Here is a 16,355-nt window from a genome sequence, read left to right on the forward strand (position 1 = left end):
TAGGGCTCAAATAACTTGTGGATGCAGAAGACTATGCCTGAATGTATGGTAACTGTGTGCTTATTGTAAACCATTCGGTGTTCTTAACTTGCGAGCATCTTTAGTTGTGATATCAATAGTGAAGTGGACAAGACTAAAAATCCCACTTCTAATCTTCTGTGCCTTGCTTGATGCAGTCTTTTCAAGTCATATAGCTGTGACTTTTGGTAGATTCCTCTAGAGTGCCCTGCTTAGGTAGTATAGAGAGGTAAAGAATGTAGTTACATGCTGCTATATTTTATCTGAAGAGAACTGTAGTGAAGTTATCACAGTAGATGAAATTGCAGAATTTTTACTATGGATTAGCAATGGGAATATTGTGGTGGGTGAAATTACAAAGGTTATCTATTCTTGATATTAGAAATACCGGAAGAAATACATGCTGTATTAATGCTACTTCATTAACATGCAGAAATGAAGTGCAGAGTGCTTCTGTTGCTATTGCTGGTAATCAGCAGCCTTTACTTAATACTTTAAAAACAAACAAACAAATCCTTTAGTGGATTAAATTTTGAAGAGTCACATTTGATTCACTAATGGGTGGGGGGGAAAAAATCTGTAAAAAAAGTAATAATTACAGGACTGGAGATGGAAGAAAAAATCTGTTTCAAGTTATCGTGTTCTCCAAGAAGTTTACTTGAGGAACACTGATAGTGAAAGGGAATGATTAGTTACACTTTATTACTTAGACCTACCTGCTGGGAAGTCCTCGGGATTTGAGTTATGCTTGTTTATACCGATTCCAAGTCTGAGTCATTGTATTTCATAGACAAATGCTCCACACTCTCATTTTCATTTTTTCCTCTCTGTCTTTCTGGAAAATTTTTCCTGTCCTATTGTCCTATAAACTTGTTAGAAAAACATACCATAGGCTTGTATAACTGACACTTATTTACAAGGCTGTAAAAGCGTTTGGGAAGTACCATTGGTCATAATAACAGTTTTGAATTCCATGACCACAAATGTCCTCCTGTGCAGGACGTGTCCAGATGCATGTAGAAAACCTTAATCTTTGCAAACACTTCATGCTAGAACAGCAATATTAATGGTGCTTGCTGAATGCAAATTAAGAATTTGACTGCAAATTTGATTGTGCTTACATTCAGGCATGTCTTTTATGTCTCTGGATGTGTGTTCAGCTGAATCTGGCAGCATTCCTGTGGGCTGCTGTCTCTAACTTGTACCACTTGGTGCCTAACCCTGCATGATTCTCTGCAAGAGTATTTTAGCTTACACCACCTTTGTTCCAGCTGTGTACTTCACTGCTGGCAGTGCTGGGGTTAGTTCTGTACTACACAGGTCCCCTCCGGCACCTCCTCTGGCCTGTTTTCAGGCTGCTCTGCTTTGGCTGGGAGGTTCATTGCTGTTACAAGGTCCTTCAAATTCTGTGGGGGTTTTCTTTGGGGAATTTGCTGATGTGCATATTCTCTCTCTCCCTCCCTCTGCCCGTCCCGTGTCCCTCTTTCCCCCCTCCTTCCCTCCATTGCCGCCTTGCCTCCAACTCCCTTCTCTTATTTTGCAGACTTGCATAGCCACCCATGAGTCTAATGGGATTGATATTATAATTGCACTCATCTTGAATGACATAAACCCTCTCGGCAAATACTGCATGGACTTGGTGCTTCAGCTGAAGGTACAGTAAATGTAAATTTGTTTATTTAAATTTGAGTAATAATTGAAGACATACCTATGCAAGAGCTCTAGGCAACCTGACATTTACTTAATCCTACTATAGCATAATATACTCAGCAGCCTTTGAAAACAAACATTGCAAATGAAGTCAGCTCAGCTTCTGAATCCTTATCAGGCCCTCTACCACAGACCTTTCGACCCCACTGTTGTGTTTGGGAGTATAACCTGAGTTTTTCTAAAAAAATCCTATCAAAGAGATGCAATATAACCAACATGGAGAGTCTATATTGTGGGCATAAAATCTCACAGGATTTTTAAATAGTATCACTGTACAGACATGTAACAAGTCAGGCATTCTCTGTTTATACTGAACTCTTAAAAATTACTTGAGAAGGAGATGTGAAAAAATAATAATATATCAGGTGACCCATAATGTCAAATAAAGTGGAAAACAAGGCTAAAGTAAATTGTATTTTGTTTCCCTTCTCATTGTCCTCTGAGGAGGAGGACAAAGTGTAGAGTGGGAGGGCTTGTAATTTTGCTTAGTATTCTCTGGAGAGCTCCATAGGCTCGTAGAAGTTTTCCTCTGGTCCGTGTGCCAAGTAGGGTAGAACTTGTCCAGGAGGAGCCTTGGGTTATTGCCTTTTCTTGCAGATGGCCTATTTCCTCTCCACAACCAGCAAATGCTTTGTGGTAGCTGCACTGCATCATATTGGCAACATTATGGATGTCTAATAAAATAATTAATATAGCTATATATCATGTACAATGAAGCATTGAATCAACAGTGCTTTACACATGATTTTAATAACTGTAATTACATTTTTGAATGGCACTGTAATTCAGGCCCCCCTCAAGCAAAACACTTAAGGAGACATTTAACTTTGAACATGCAGACAGTTCTTTTGAAGTCTAAATTTAATTTTCTGTAAAGACCTAGCTACAATAACTCCAGTGCCATTTTGATTAGCCATTATTATGAAGCTAGCAAATGCTTATAGAACATATTTTCTATGTAGTAACCAAAACTGGAGTTTAGAGGTGTCACTGCAAGGACCAGTTTGGCCTTGTTCACAGAAGACTATATGTGCCTTACTCAAATAGCAAAAATCGTGGTGAATGATTGATGGAAGTTCAAACTGTGGAAATGATTCTGATTTTACAGAATCACAGAGTCGTTTAGGTTAGAATGGACATCTTGAGGTCATCTTGTCCAACCCCCCTGATCAAGCAAGGTCAGCTAGAGCAGTTTTCCCAGGACCATGTCCGGTTGAATATCTCCATTATTGGAGACTCCACAACCTGTCTGGGCAACCTATTCTACTGTTTGATCACTCCAACAGTAAAAAAGTGTTTTCTTGTGTTTAGATGGAATTTAATGTGTCTTAATCTGTGTACATTGCTTCTTGTCCTCTCACTGGGCACTGTTGAGAGAAGTCTGGCTCCCTCTTCTTCATTCCCTCCCATCAGGTGTTTAACATCCCTCTGAGTCCTCTCTTCTCCAGGCTGAACAGTCCCAGCTTTCAGCCACTCCTTCTATGAAAAATGCTCCATTCCCTTAATTATCTCTGTGGCTTTTTGCTGGACTAGTTCCAGTAAGTCCATGTCTCTCTCATACTGGGGAGCTCAGAACTGGACACAGTGCTGGGCCAAATGTGATGTCAAGAATTAGATCCGAATTAAGAAGTTACTGGGCTTTATTTTGAGTGACAGCACATAGAAATAATATAGCACTGAGTTTACCAGGTGATGTTTAGCATTGACAATCTGTCAATGTTCACAGGCAACTCTGAAGTTACAAATACATACATTTTGCAGTGAAATACAGAATGCAAATTATATAGGCCCACACTATTACACAAACAAACGAGTTCAGACACTGTTTTCAGGGAACATTATATGTTGAACTCACCCCCAACCAAAGCAAAGGCAGTGCAGAATTATATTTTCCCATGCCATCTTAATTTAGCTTGTTTTGCACAAAGTTTGTGATGTGGTATTTAATTACATCTTCATGGATTATATTTTCCACTGGACTCCCGAATTGTTTAGTGAGCAGGGTAGACAGTGTTCACTGAGTGCACAGATGGCCAATGTTCTGTTCTGCCTCTTGTTATTTTGAGGGTGACCCTCTGGCCTTCCTTACTGACTAATATTCAAGTCCTGGCACGTAGCATGACCTCAGTATCTGCTACTCTGTATAGTGGTAGGATGAACAGATGTTGTAGTCCAAGGGAAGAGAGAGTCTAATACGAGTATCTTTTTGGCTACATCTAGTTGCTTCACACCAAAATTCTTACGAGGAGATGAGATGTGAAATCAGGTAAAGAGAAATGAACGGTGGGTTGAGAGTTTTAGGGGCCCCTACCTGTATCATGGTACTGTGGTCCGCTTCTGAGTATTCAAACAGCTCAGTCTGTAATGGTGAGGGGATGCTGTGATGGGTGAACCAAGGTAACCATGCTCTGCCAAAAAGCCATCAAACCTCCAAAGCCATTCTTCCTCTCCCGTTCACAGCATTAGATGTAACTGAAAGTCGGGTCTCAGAAGTCTAAGGCACTACTGGGTCACTGCTGCTAATGCTCATGCTACTGAATCCTTGGAAGAGAGCTTGGTGGAAAGCAGCCAGCTGACAAAGTAAAGAATATCTTTATATGTTCTCCCAGGAATATTTGTTAGTGAAACAAGATCCCAGGAATGTATGAAAACAGTTTATTTTATAGCCTTTCAAATAATAACCAGTTGGACCCTATGAAAACCAAAGGGTAAGGAAGCCTGCCTGAATAATGAAACCTTCAGTGCATTTTGCAGTTACCTCTGTTGAGTATTCTTTTAACACAAATCCATGGCAAAAATTGCCAGGTGGGCAATAAGAAAAGGAAATGGGATTTCATTTCTTCTGCACAGTATAGAAGAAGGCTCTGTAATTAAGTTGAATATTTTTCAATATTTAAAATACTTCTTCCAATATAGCATGCAGGGATAGTTAGCCTTACAGTGTGCTGACATTAAAATGGGAGAAAAACCCTATTAAATATGTCAGTAAAATAAAATATGGAAGTAGTTTAAAATCTTATCCCCTAAAAAAGTGCTCCTCATAATCTCAATTAAAACAAATGCAAGGTTCGTTAATCCATGAAATAGATTTTTAAATTTGCATTAACTTGGTTTTGTATCTCTAGAACAATGCCTCCAAGCTTTTGCTGGCTATTATGGAAAGCAGGCACGACAGCGAGAATGCGGAAAGAATCCTTTTCAACATGAGACCAAGGGAACTGGTGAGAAAACTTCTGAATATTCATAAATCTTTTGGCTGAAAAAAAATCTGTCATTAAAACATTTTAAAAATTATCTGCATCTAAGCTGAGAAGTGTTGGCAGCGTATAGTGACACAATGTATCAGGATAGTACTAATTCACAAAAAGTACTTTGAAAGGATCAAGCATGCATGATTTCAGTCTTTATGACTTCATTATTTTTATCCGTTCCAAGCACTTTTCTGTAATTGTTTCCTAACTATGTTATCATCCTTTGGTAGACTGTCTTCAAGTACACTTTGTCAGGGGCTGGGAAATTAAGCTTGTACAGTTTGTGAAACAGTGCTAACAGAAGTGTGTGTGTAGACATATTATATATATATATTATAGGTATATATGTTGTCTGTTATATATATATGTCTCAGGAGCAAACAGACAGACTTACAAGCAGTTGTCGCTGTATTTTAGAACAACCATGATATTTGCGTAGGTCTCCAGGAATTTTAATTAGGTTGTAAGTTTGGAGAAATTGTTCTTAATCCAGTTGACCATGTAAGAGCAGTGACTGAAAAACCTGTTTTGTGGGAAATCTGTGGGCACCAGCCCCTGCACGGGAGCAGAGCCCAGTAGCCTGCTGGTTTTGGGACTCATCACCGTGGTGACACATCAGCATGATGAGGCTGTCCCCATGGTACAACCTCAGGATCAGGCCCTGCATGAGGAATGGAGGATTTCTCCCCTGTTTGTCCTGTAAGAGGCTTTGGAATATTTTGGAATTACCTCATCACCCTGCCAGATCTGTATCTTCCTTTTCTTTCTGGTTTAGTGGTTTTTGTTGTTTTGGTTTGGCTTTTTTCCCCCTGTTAAATTGTATAGATTACAGCCAGCTCTAGGCAGAGAGAGATCATGACTGCATTCTATGTGCTGTGCAAGTCTACCTGTGGTAACTGTGGCTCTGTCTTTAAAAGCATTTTTAATAACACCTGTTCAGAGAGGCTCAGCATCCCTGCTCATTTCTCATGGCTGCAGAAGTTTTGCTGGGGAGAAACGTGGCAGTTTGGAGCTTTGTAGATACTTCAAGCTTGTCTTTATTCAGAAGGTGTTTCTCAGACTGCTCGCTCTTCTTGCAGGACTTTCAGGCCACCCATCCAGGCTTGAGCTGAACAAAACAAGTGTGTTTGGTGCTTTTTCCCTGAGAATTACAGTTATTTCATCTCTTCTTGGTTGTGTTTGCGTTACAGGTGGATGTGATGAAGAATGCATATAACCAAGGCCTTGAATGTGACCATGAGGAGGAGAATGGTGATGATAGCATCTCCCCCAAAGATGTTGGCCATAATATCTATATTTTGGCACATCAGGTAAGTCTTATTTGTTGTGTGGCTGCTTCCAGAAAAGTGTTACATAGCTAAACTCCACACAAAACCTGTCTGATCAAATAGGGGAGTTTTCCCATCTTCTGATTTCTGGCTCATGTTTGTGTACAACGTGACTTTATCTGGAAAGCTGCTGAGAGCAGGAGAAGTAAGCTGTCTCACTGTGTGAGCAGCCACTCTATGGGATTTGGTAGGCTCGATTTTTGTGAAATAACAATGTAGAGCAAAACAGTTAATGTCTTCTTAGCTTTGTCTTCGTTTAATGTTAACAGCTCGTTTATATCAATTAGATCGTAAAACACATTCTTCTTATTATTATTGGTGTATTTTAAATAGTAACGTCAGTCGTGATACCAAGTAAACTTGAACTGAGAAGATTCCTATTGCTTTAAATATATTAGTTAGCCAGTAAGAAAAACTTGGCCTTTTTACTGTTTTCTCCTTTCAAATTATATTGTAGTTCCCTCAAGCTTTTCTTAATCACTCTTACTTCTCTTCTGGCAGAGGTAGATTGTACACTGAAGGCTTCTATTTAATGGGATATTAATTCTTTAGTGCAGTTGGTATAAAAAATACTTTTATCTTTCAATTATGTTAAGAGTATTGAAAAGATTTTTTTTTAATTAAAAAAGGAAAGACCATATATTTCTTGATTATGTCATGAATGATAGCATTTGGTATGTCATTTAAGGGCCAAAGTTTTAAAAAATGTTTTTACTAAGAAGAAATAAATGAATAGGGATAAGGAGTGTTCTACATTCATTATGCTTATTAAGTGTTGTTGGGAAAAGAAAAGAAAGCAATCTATAGTTACACTAGTATTATGCAATGTTTCTTTCAAGCAAGGAATGCAAAAACAGTTACTGAGTTATGCTTGCGTGCTTGCAGCACATTCACATAAGTAAGTGTTGTTAATATGTTGTTGTTGTGGTTGACCATGTTCTACTCTTTGTATTGCATGTAGGACTGTACATATCATCGACAATCATAGGATTTTTAGAAAACAACTGTAGCTCCTTAGCTTGTATGAATGCTTATAATGTAAATTCAAATGCCTGCCAAATTGAAACATTGGTGGTTTGTGTCTTCTCCCTACAGTTTGTGTTAAGTGACTTAACAGTTTGTGACAATGGAAAATAATTTTGGGGGAGTAGAATATAGGCCTAAAACTATATATGAATTGACTGCTAGGGTCATTTTACAAAAGAGGTCACTACCAAGGGTACACTAGCTAGCTGAGGCATAGATTAAGCTCTGTCCCTAGATACATATTCAGGGTGCTGGGGAGGTGCATGGTGCCACTCCACAGCTATTCTAAATGTCTGATCCATAGTTGGCATTATGGTTGCATAAGGCTGGATATTTTTGCAGCAATTTACTGAGTTCCTTCCTGTTCTGTAAAATTAAATGGCATGATTGACTCTGTAGGCTGTAAAAATATCCGTCTTTTTACAAAAAAAAAAAAAAGACTTTCCCTCTTTTTGCATTTCTGTGACACAGTACATGTGTCTGCTCACAATAGCTTTGCACCCATGTCAAGCCCCATATCAAAACAATGCAATGGAGCGGCAGGCAATCTGGGGCCTTTTTCTGTCCTCCGCTAATGAAAAGCTATGATTCTTGGCACAGGACTGCTGATCTTTGACCCCAAGCTCTCTCCATGTGTGCCCTTTCACTCGCCCTGGGATGGGCAGGATACGAGCGTGGTCCCTCCTCAGTAAGGCCATTGTTGCCAGGTTCCTTTGCTGGCTCCACTCTCCAAACAGCCTCTTACACTTTGCTATGTTGAAGTGGCTTTTTGGTGGCTGGGCCTTCGACTGGGCTTAGCTGACTTGATTTCTGTAATATTTCTTTGCTGTGGTCCTTGCAGTTTCACGGTTCCATCTGACTTATTTTTTTTCTGCAACATGTGGCTCTTCAGTCACTTTCCTGACAGTTGCTTGTGACCACTTGCTCTAGTTACAGCTTTTTTGTCCCTCTGGTATAGCAGAATAAAGACCAAGAGTTCCTCTTTTTGCTGTTACAGCCCTCAAACACAGACAGTTTATTTTGGGGAGCTCAGACTTTCAGTTTTTGTCGTTGCACTCTTCAGGGTGATGGCGGGTTCTGCATTTTGCCACCACTACATCCTTCCTTGCCCTTCCTGTGGTTGGTGTTACCAGAAGCAAAAGGCATTCTTGTAAATGTTTGACCCACAGTGCATAGAAAGTTATAAATTTGTCACAAGCAAGGCTGAGATTTCTGTTACTAAATCTCCTTTGCAGCCTCCCAACCACTACCCCAAATGTCGATGCAGGCACACACGTATGCAAGTGCATGTGTGCACACGTACATCACAGACCATGCACACGCATATCACACACAGAGAGGTGTATGGGCACAGCACCCTGGGACGTGATGGCTGACTGTTAAATATACCGTGTCATGGCGGTTAGCACATCTCTTCCACGTGTTTCTCTGTCCCCTCTTTATTTCCTCATCCTCCTCAAGCCCGCCACGTGCCATAGCTGTGCTGCTTCCCCTGCACTGACTCCAGGCTATCTCGATGCTGCTGCTCCTCGCTTTTCCCTTTCGACATATTATGAGCAGAGAGGAGAACGGGGTGGCATGGAGAGAAAGCAGAACTGACTTATCCATGAGGAACTACTCTGAGCTGCGCCCCTGGGCTCCTTCCAGAAGCAGTTCTTCTACAGCTGATTGTGAAGGAGTGACTCAAACTGGTGCTTGAGGTCACATCCCAGAAAAATAAGCCTATTATTGGTAGATAGGGAACATTTGCAGTTCTCTTGAAAATCCACGGAAGAGATTCTGTTTTCTTCATCTTGCTCAAATGCCGTGCTGAGAGCCAAGCCGTCAACTTGACATTACTAATTTCTTACAGTAGTCTGGAGTGAATGCCAGTGGTCTGTTATGGAGAGCTACACCAGCTCTTACACCTCTTCTTTTCCAGCTGCAGTGAAAAGAAATTGGTGGAGTATTTTTATTACTGTACTTTTAAAAGATCCTGTTAAAGCAGGCTGCACTTTGTTTTGCAAAGTTAGTAAGGCTGTCCTGACTTCATCTTGATGTGATGTCTCTGTAGAGATTATGAAAGCTTTTGACATAGTAGCACAAAAGAGTTTCATGCTTACTTCTTATGTCCAGAAGCATTAGCGTAAGAGAATCAAGTTTTGATTCTCCTCAAAAAAAAAAGAAATCATGAAAGGCTAAAGAAATCCTCTGGCTTTTCAGGTTACTGCTTGAGCTTGCTACCTGTTAGTTACAACAAAGTATTGCAGTAGCTTGTAAACTAAAAACCTTTCTTGGAGTTAGTGCTATTTCTACAAAGTTCATAACCCTTTTACATTTTACTATAAAGTAAGATAAAGAACTGGTTATAACCACAGGCTCCTGTCGTTTGCATGCGTGTATATATGTTCCTCTGTTAACAGAAAATACTTTGGTGTGTTTCTCTGTGTTTTTCAGCTAGATGCAAAGTCTCTAAATCAGGCATGAAGCCCAAGCTAATACACTGTGCCCTTCAGCACGGGCTTTATTCATGAGGCTTAGAAGAACGTGAAATAACGTTACATAGCTTCTAGTCAGCTTGCAGCATGGGAAGAATGCACTTTCATCTGCCTGGAAAGCTACATAGACATGTCCATGGTCTAGAAGGATGTGAGTGAATAGGGAAGCAAATTGTAATGCTATAACAAATTTTTCAAATTTTCAGTGCCTTGTGACTTCCTCCACCTGGTTCCGAAAGCTGTTGCAGGAGTATAGGAGTACTGACCTAGCGTCTCACCCCTTTCATGATGCATGTTCTGTGCTCAGACAAGCAAAATGTTTATTCAACTGCTCAATTTTAAGCATGTGCTTAAAGGCCTTGCTGGACAGAGAGTGTAGGTCTTGGAACTCCACAGCATCTTTGTAACCTCCAGGTAAATAGAAGAGTGGATTTTTTTTTGAGGTTAAGCTACGAACTTATTTAAATCCTAACAGAGTACCAAAACTACTTATATTTTTATAATTCCTGGTGGCACTAGGGCTTAATGAAAAGTCATTTCCTCCATCCCATAAGGTTAGAAGAAATTAATGCTGCTTGATATCAATGCAGGTATACAGCATAAACAAACATGGGCTCAAAACAGGCTGTCTTCTCATAGACTAGCACAACTGGAAGTGTTCTTCCATTGATAAGTTTTTAAAATAAACCCAGGGAAAAGCGGCAGGATACACTGTGAATTGTAAGGTTCTTACTGCAGGTACTACCAAGCATCCTGTAGCACTTGGACATAATGAGTAAGTCATACTTCTTCCTCTCTGGTGCTAATTTTAAATGGACTGAGCAAAATAAGTCATTTGGCCTTATATGTTCTTAATATAAATTAATACATTAAGAGCAGAATCAAGATTTCATTGTCAAACTTGGCAAGCTTTATCAAACTGTCTATTGCCATGTTTACTGCATGCAGTATATTGCTTATTAGTGTACACACATGAAAAATATTTGCTAACTGGGCAATTAAAATAGCAATAATTGATGGCAGGATTTATAGTTTGGGAGTAGTGGTGCACTGCAGGCTGTTTTTTAGAAGTTACTATTTTTGACATTTGAAACAAAACTGGTTTGATAATAAGACTTGTCAATAATATATTAATTAAGGAGAAACTAAAGTCAGTTTTTAAAAATTTAGCTATCTAAATCTGTAAAATTCTAAGAAGCACAAAGCCTTTTTTTTCTGTGGGTTTGTGTTTAGCATGTCCTATATCTTTCCTCAGGTTTGAGTACAGCAAGGGTTGGGACCAGCTTTATTCTCCACATCTATGTTGTGCCTAGAACTGGGACTCTTATGTGCTACAGCAGAACAAATAAATGATAATAATTACGGTCATTTCAGAAATATGTAAAGAATTAATCTTAGCTTTCATAGGATTTTGGAACAGTTAAAAGCTTTCAGTAATTTTTTTCCCTGCGTCTTAAAGTAAGTGGTATTTTACCTGGTGTTATAGGTAAAGATACTAAGCCAGAAGCTGGTGTAGACAAGTTATTGGCTGTCATGGGAAGGGAATACAGCTTGTTTGATCCCCAGTGCTTTGTTTTAACTGTTACATTTGTTTTCCTCTTATGCTCACTCAATCCCAGCTACTTTACTAATGAGGAAAATTGACATTTATTGGGTAGTACAGTTGAGAAGTGCATTATCACTACGCACAATAGCACTCCAAGAGTCTTTTAGAGAGATGATGCCAACGTGTATTTTTCAAATAAACGTTCCTGTCCTGCTAATATTAATATTACAAATTGTTAAGGCAAGAAGAACTTTCATGAGATAACAGATACAAGTGTGTGCATGTCTGTGAGGAGGGTATTGTAAGGAGTAAGTTCTCTTGTGTTGTAGCTTGGAGCAGCTGCCAGATTTCCTTCACTTGCCTGTATTTTAATGTTTAGACAGCTGAACTTAGACCTTGGTCCTCCTTTTCCCTTGTGTTTTTGTGTGTTTGCATAAAATACATATACTATAAAGCAAATACGAATTCAAGCCAGGACAAGGGATTCCATGGCAAGACCTTGCTTAAAATGATGGGAGCAGATCTTCCATGGTTTAATGTGTGGGGAACACAAGAAGTAATGCTATGAATGTGTGCCTTCAAATATGAGATAGGATCACTGCATATACCTTGTCCTTTAATATGAGAATCTAAAGCTTTCTGAACTGACTGGGTTGTCCCAGGTAGACAAAACAGTATTCTGCGTGAAGTAAGTGTGACTGTGGTCAGGGGTAATTTTTTGGTGAAATTTGGCTGTTTAAAAATAAATGTTGATGAAGAAGGCAGAAATTAATTGCTTAGTATTGTGCATGTACAGGCACCTTCTGTAAGATACAGCAACGAAACACCTGGAAGGCTATTTAGGATAACAACCTCACTGGGCTACAGTGGGCATGAAATGGCTGAAATGATAACATCATGGTTATGCCACGGAAAAACAAGATTAACGAAAGCCAAGTGGAAAAGTCTTACAAGAACACTTTTTCCCCTTCGCCCTTGATGGTGGTTTTAGCAGCCCATAACATTGCCTAAAAGAGATCTCCCTGTCCTGTGGGTTCCCAGAATGTGTTGCTCTAAAAGACAGGCTTATTCTCCTGCAGTTGGAAAGCATCTTTCAGCCCCCGCAAGGATCCTCCAGAAGCATTGAGATCTGGGGACCACATTGGTTCAGTGAATTTTTAAGCTTGCGGACCCTCTGCCTCAGGTAGATGCTTTGCTCAAAACCAGCGCTGTGGCCCATTAGTCCCCTAAGTATCTGTCTTTACAAAACATTAGGTTGTGCCTAGGTTCTACTGACAAAGATTTTGGGTTGATCCTGTTCTGTGGCCAAGATAGCTTAGTTCATTTCATTTGAATTTTTAAACATCTCAGACTGGTACACTAAAAGTGGGGTCTTTAGTGTATGAGAACAGGATTTTGGGAAAAAAAAAAGACAAAACCAAAACAAATAAGAAAAAGGTCTGAGCATGTCTGTTTTAAATGGATGTACTCTACTGGAATCACTGCTTATGTTGAGTGAAAATATGGATCAATCACGTATTATGTAGCAATGACCATTTTCAAATTTGGCAGCTGATGTAAGCAAGCGGCAATTGGTAGGTGTTGTTGGAGACTGTTTTCCCAAGCATGTGATGGCAAATGGAGAAAAATACTACACGTGCTTAGATAAACAGGACTATCTTTCAAGAGCAGAACTTGATCAAACCTGTCCTTTAGGGTAAACCTGTCCTTCAGGATGAATAGCTGTGAGTTTGTGCAATAAGGATGCTCCCTTTCTGCAGGACAGGTAGAATTTTTAGAGCTAAAGGATGTTGGGTTTTGCAAGGCTTTGCTGAGGCCTGCATTTTTTTGGTTTTGTTTTTTTGTTTGTTAGTTTCTCTCTCCTTAACAGAGAAGCTCTTGCTGATAGCGGTGCCCAAATAAAGGGCTAATGGGTACCAGTCCTGGGAACCGTGACTGTCAGGGGACTCGTATCCTTGGCTGCCAGACCTGAAACTTCTCATAGAACTTTTATGCTCCACATGTTGTTTTGTAGTTATCATCCTGATGAGACAGGCTATGGCATCAAAATGACACAGGCTAATTAAATGTCAGCAGAATCAGAAGCTGTTGCAAGGCTTTTACACTTAGATTGCCAAGATTGAAACAGAAGCCAATGACGCACATCACCCTCCTTGCGGCTCATTAAGATGGTATATAACTGTACCTTCAGCCAGCTACAGTATAGAGAGACAGTACGGAGGCTGCCACAGGGGCTTGACACTAATGAGCACCTGAAAGATTAAACAAATGTCTGTGGCTGCTGGTAGGTCTCAGGTTAAAACCTTGGCAACTTGTGCTCGTTGTTAGGTCTCGGGTTGAAACCTTGGCAACTTGTCCTTCAGTGTTTTCTTTTACTCCCCTTCTCCTTGGAAGCATTCTCCTCAGAATCCTGTCATGACTTTGATAGGGATCTACGTGGGGACCTCTGTTTTCCCCTGGTCTCCTGTTGACTTAGGCTGCTAAGAGCTGCTAGGATTCGTACTAGAACTTTTTACTGTAGGCTGGGCACAAAGATTTTAGCTTATTTTCATTTTCCTGGTTCTGCTTCTCTAGAGTAAGACCAAGTGTCCATTATACATATGTGTGTGGTTTATTATATGTAATATTAATGAGGGGTATATCCTGTTTGGCTCTGGTGACTATGCATTTCACTAGCGCACAGGTGGCCTTAATATTTCTGCTTTGTGCGTTCCTTCTTCTGTCTTTAACTTCTGTAATCCTGAGTCCTTTTGGTTTGTGGTTTACAAGATTTTTTTGTCATTGGGAAATATGTTGTATTGGTGTCAGGGCCCAAACGTTACACCAGAAGAAATATCCTTTCTTTGTCAAATGTCTGCATTGTGAAATCTTCACATTAGTCTGTGGTTTTACTCTGAAAATGGGCTGTGGGACAATGAATTACTGTTTAAGACCATCTCTGCTCTCAGGCTCTTTTGCAGTCCTGTATTAGTAATAAACATGCTACCTTTTTATTGTGATCTGAAGTAGAATGGGCTGGGAAACTGACTTTAGTTCTCCTTTGATTCTGTATCACCAGCAGCGCAGTTACTTAGCTTCCCACTTTAAGAATGGGTCTTTGTTTAGCCATATCCTCAGCTGGTCTACATGGGAATTCCTCCACTGAAAGTAGGCAAGCAATACTGATTTATACTAACAGAGAGCTTGACCTGTTGCCCTCAAACAGTACTCAAACCATGGAGCTTCCCACTTGCAGTTGGCATGCACAGTCTTCGTGAAGTGATGATATATGGGTGAAAAAGAGCATGGCTTGACTTAAAAGCTTTTGGATTGAATTTGCATGGAGGAGCGTTAAGTAGAAATGAAAATCATTTTACTTGTACACTGAGTAAACTCAATCCAGAAGTTGTTGAGTGACAATAAACATGGAACCGCACAGAGCCATCTTTGCAAAGTCGCTCTTCAAAGTAGGCTGCACTTCCACTTGCCCTCAACTGCAGTGCATACGTATTGTCTGCTCAGAGATGTATGTAATGTACCTACTTACTTCACTCTGATTGCAGCAAACTCCCCCTATTAAGAAAACTGAATTACACTAAGTGTTAAATTGTAATAGTCAGCTGTAGGTGGAGGCTTGCTCTGGAGGCAAAGCTGGCCTTTTCCATTAAAGGTGACCTTCAAATGAACCAAAGTGCTCTTTTACTTATATCTAAAGCATGACTAAAATATTTTACTCTAAGCTAGGAGGAACTTGCTTCCTTTGTTTGTTTTGAGGGGAAGTGAGGGTAACCTTGGAAATATCATGAAGTGAAGTCTGGTCTTACTTCATATTACCAGAGCAGTTCTAATAGGCCTCAGATATCTGCCTTGTGAAATCCTATACCTTAATTAAAAGCTGGGGGGGACATCTTCTCTAACAAAGACATAGGTTTTTATCCATCTCAATTGTTCAGTAGGCATTGAAGTAGTTACGTGTTAACAAAAATAAAGAGCATTAATCAGAATGTCAAAATATGTCTGTTCCTCGCAGTTGCTCAGTTTTAACTCTCATCTCCTCTGATGTCTTAATTGAATCAGATATTTCACTCACAGAGTTGTCCAGAATAGACAAGATCTCAATCTACAAATAGGCAGAGTTACCTCAGTTGCCATCCTTTTTATTTCACTTATTTAACACAGTGCAGAAACCGAAAATTAGGTCCACCTTGCACTTTTTCTGAGGCAGCTTTAAGACTTACTGATTGAAAGTGTCCAGCTGTGAAATTTAGTTTTAATGGCTGATTATGCTTTTCTACCCAAAAGTGAGGTGATCGGTTACTTATGACCACCAGTAGGTTTATAGGAGTAAAACACCTTTAGACCTGCACACAGAAAGCATCTCATCAGCCTGGGGTCAAACAAATGCTTTCTCTGCCATTATGTATGGGCAAGGATTTTCTGAGTTTATTTTATGAATTATGATCTGTAGTAGCCTTAAATGAACTTGGTCTTTTGAGCCTTTTTTTTCTCTGCAGAGCACCATTTAGCTGGTAGGTGGTTGGATAAAGCAGCATTGTTTGTGAATGTCTGATGAGGAGGGAGACGAAATTTTTACCCTTTTTCTCTCCCACCAAGAAGTGTTACTTCATAGGTGCCAGGTGCTATAATAGGTGACAGTAGCTATAATACAGAGTTGGAAAGAGCAACTCACCATTTTACTTTCTCTACTCTCTGTTCCTAGGCCCCCACATTATTTTTTAAAGACATCATGCTTTGCTAACTGGAGGGTGAGGCAAACATTCAACAGCATGATTGAGAAAGCTGGAAAATCTCAACACTGTAATTATTTGAAGGGAGACATCTCTCAGTTCCTGTTCATTTCCACACTTAGTAACTGCCCTGTTTTGTACCCCACAAAGTATATACATCAGACCCTTGCATAGATTAGGAAATGCGTGTCTCTTGTGAATTTGACAGACTGCAGCTTCAGTTGTTTACTTGCTACTTTAGTCTCACATGTTTTTGACCCTTAATAACCAAA

General features: G+C 39.8%; 1 protein-coding gene across 3 annotated transcripts in view; it reads left to right on the forward strand.

Moving 5' to 3' along the window:
- ITPR2 (inositol 1,4,5-trisphosphate receptor type 2) overlaps positions 1–16,355 on the forward strand; it is a 266,577-nt gene that overhangs the window by 194,368 nt on the left and 55,854 nt on the right. For all 3 annotated transcript variants that reach the window (XM_080342096.1, XM_080342097.1, XM_080342098.1), the window contains 3 exons: positions 1,562–1,672; positions 4,854–4,949; positions 6,170–6,289. In XM_080342096.1, the coding sequence (XP_080198222.1) occupies positions 1,562–1,672; positions 4,854–4,949; positions 6,170–6,289 (327 nt within the window). The remainder of the gene's footprint in view (positions 1–1,561; positions 1,673–4,853; positions 4,950–6,169; positions 6,290–16,355) is intronic.

This window comes from Nesoenas mayeri (assembly GCF_963082525.1).
Source record: "Nesoenas mayeri genome assembly, chromosome: 1".
NCBI classification, from domain to species: domain Eukaryota; kingdom Metazoa; phylum Chordata; class Aves; order Columbiformes; family Columbidae; genus Nesoenas; species Nesoenas mayeri.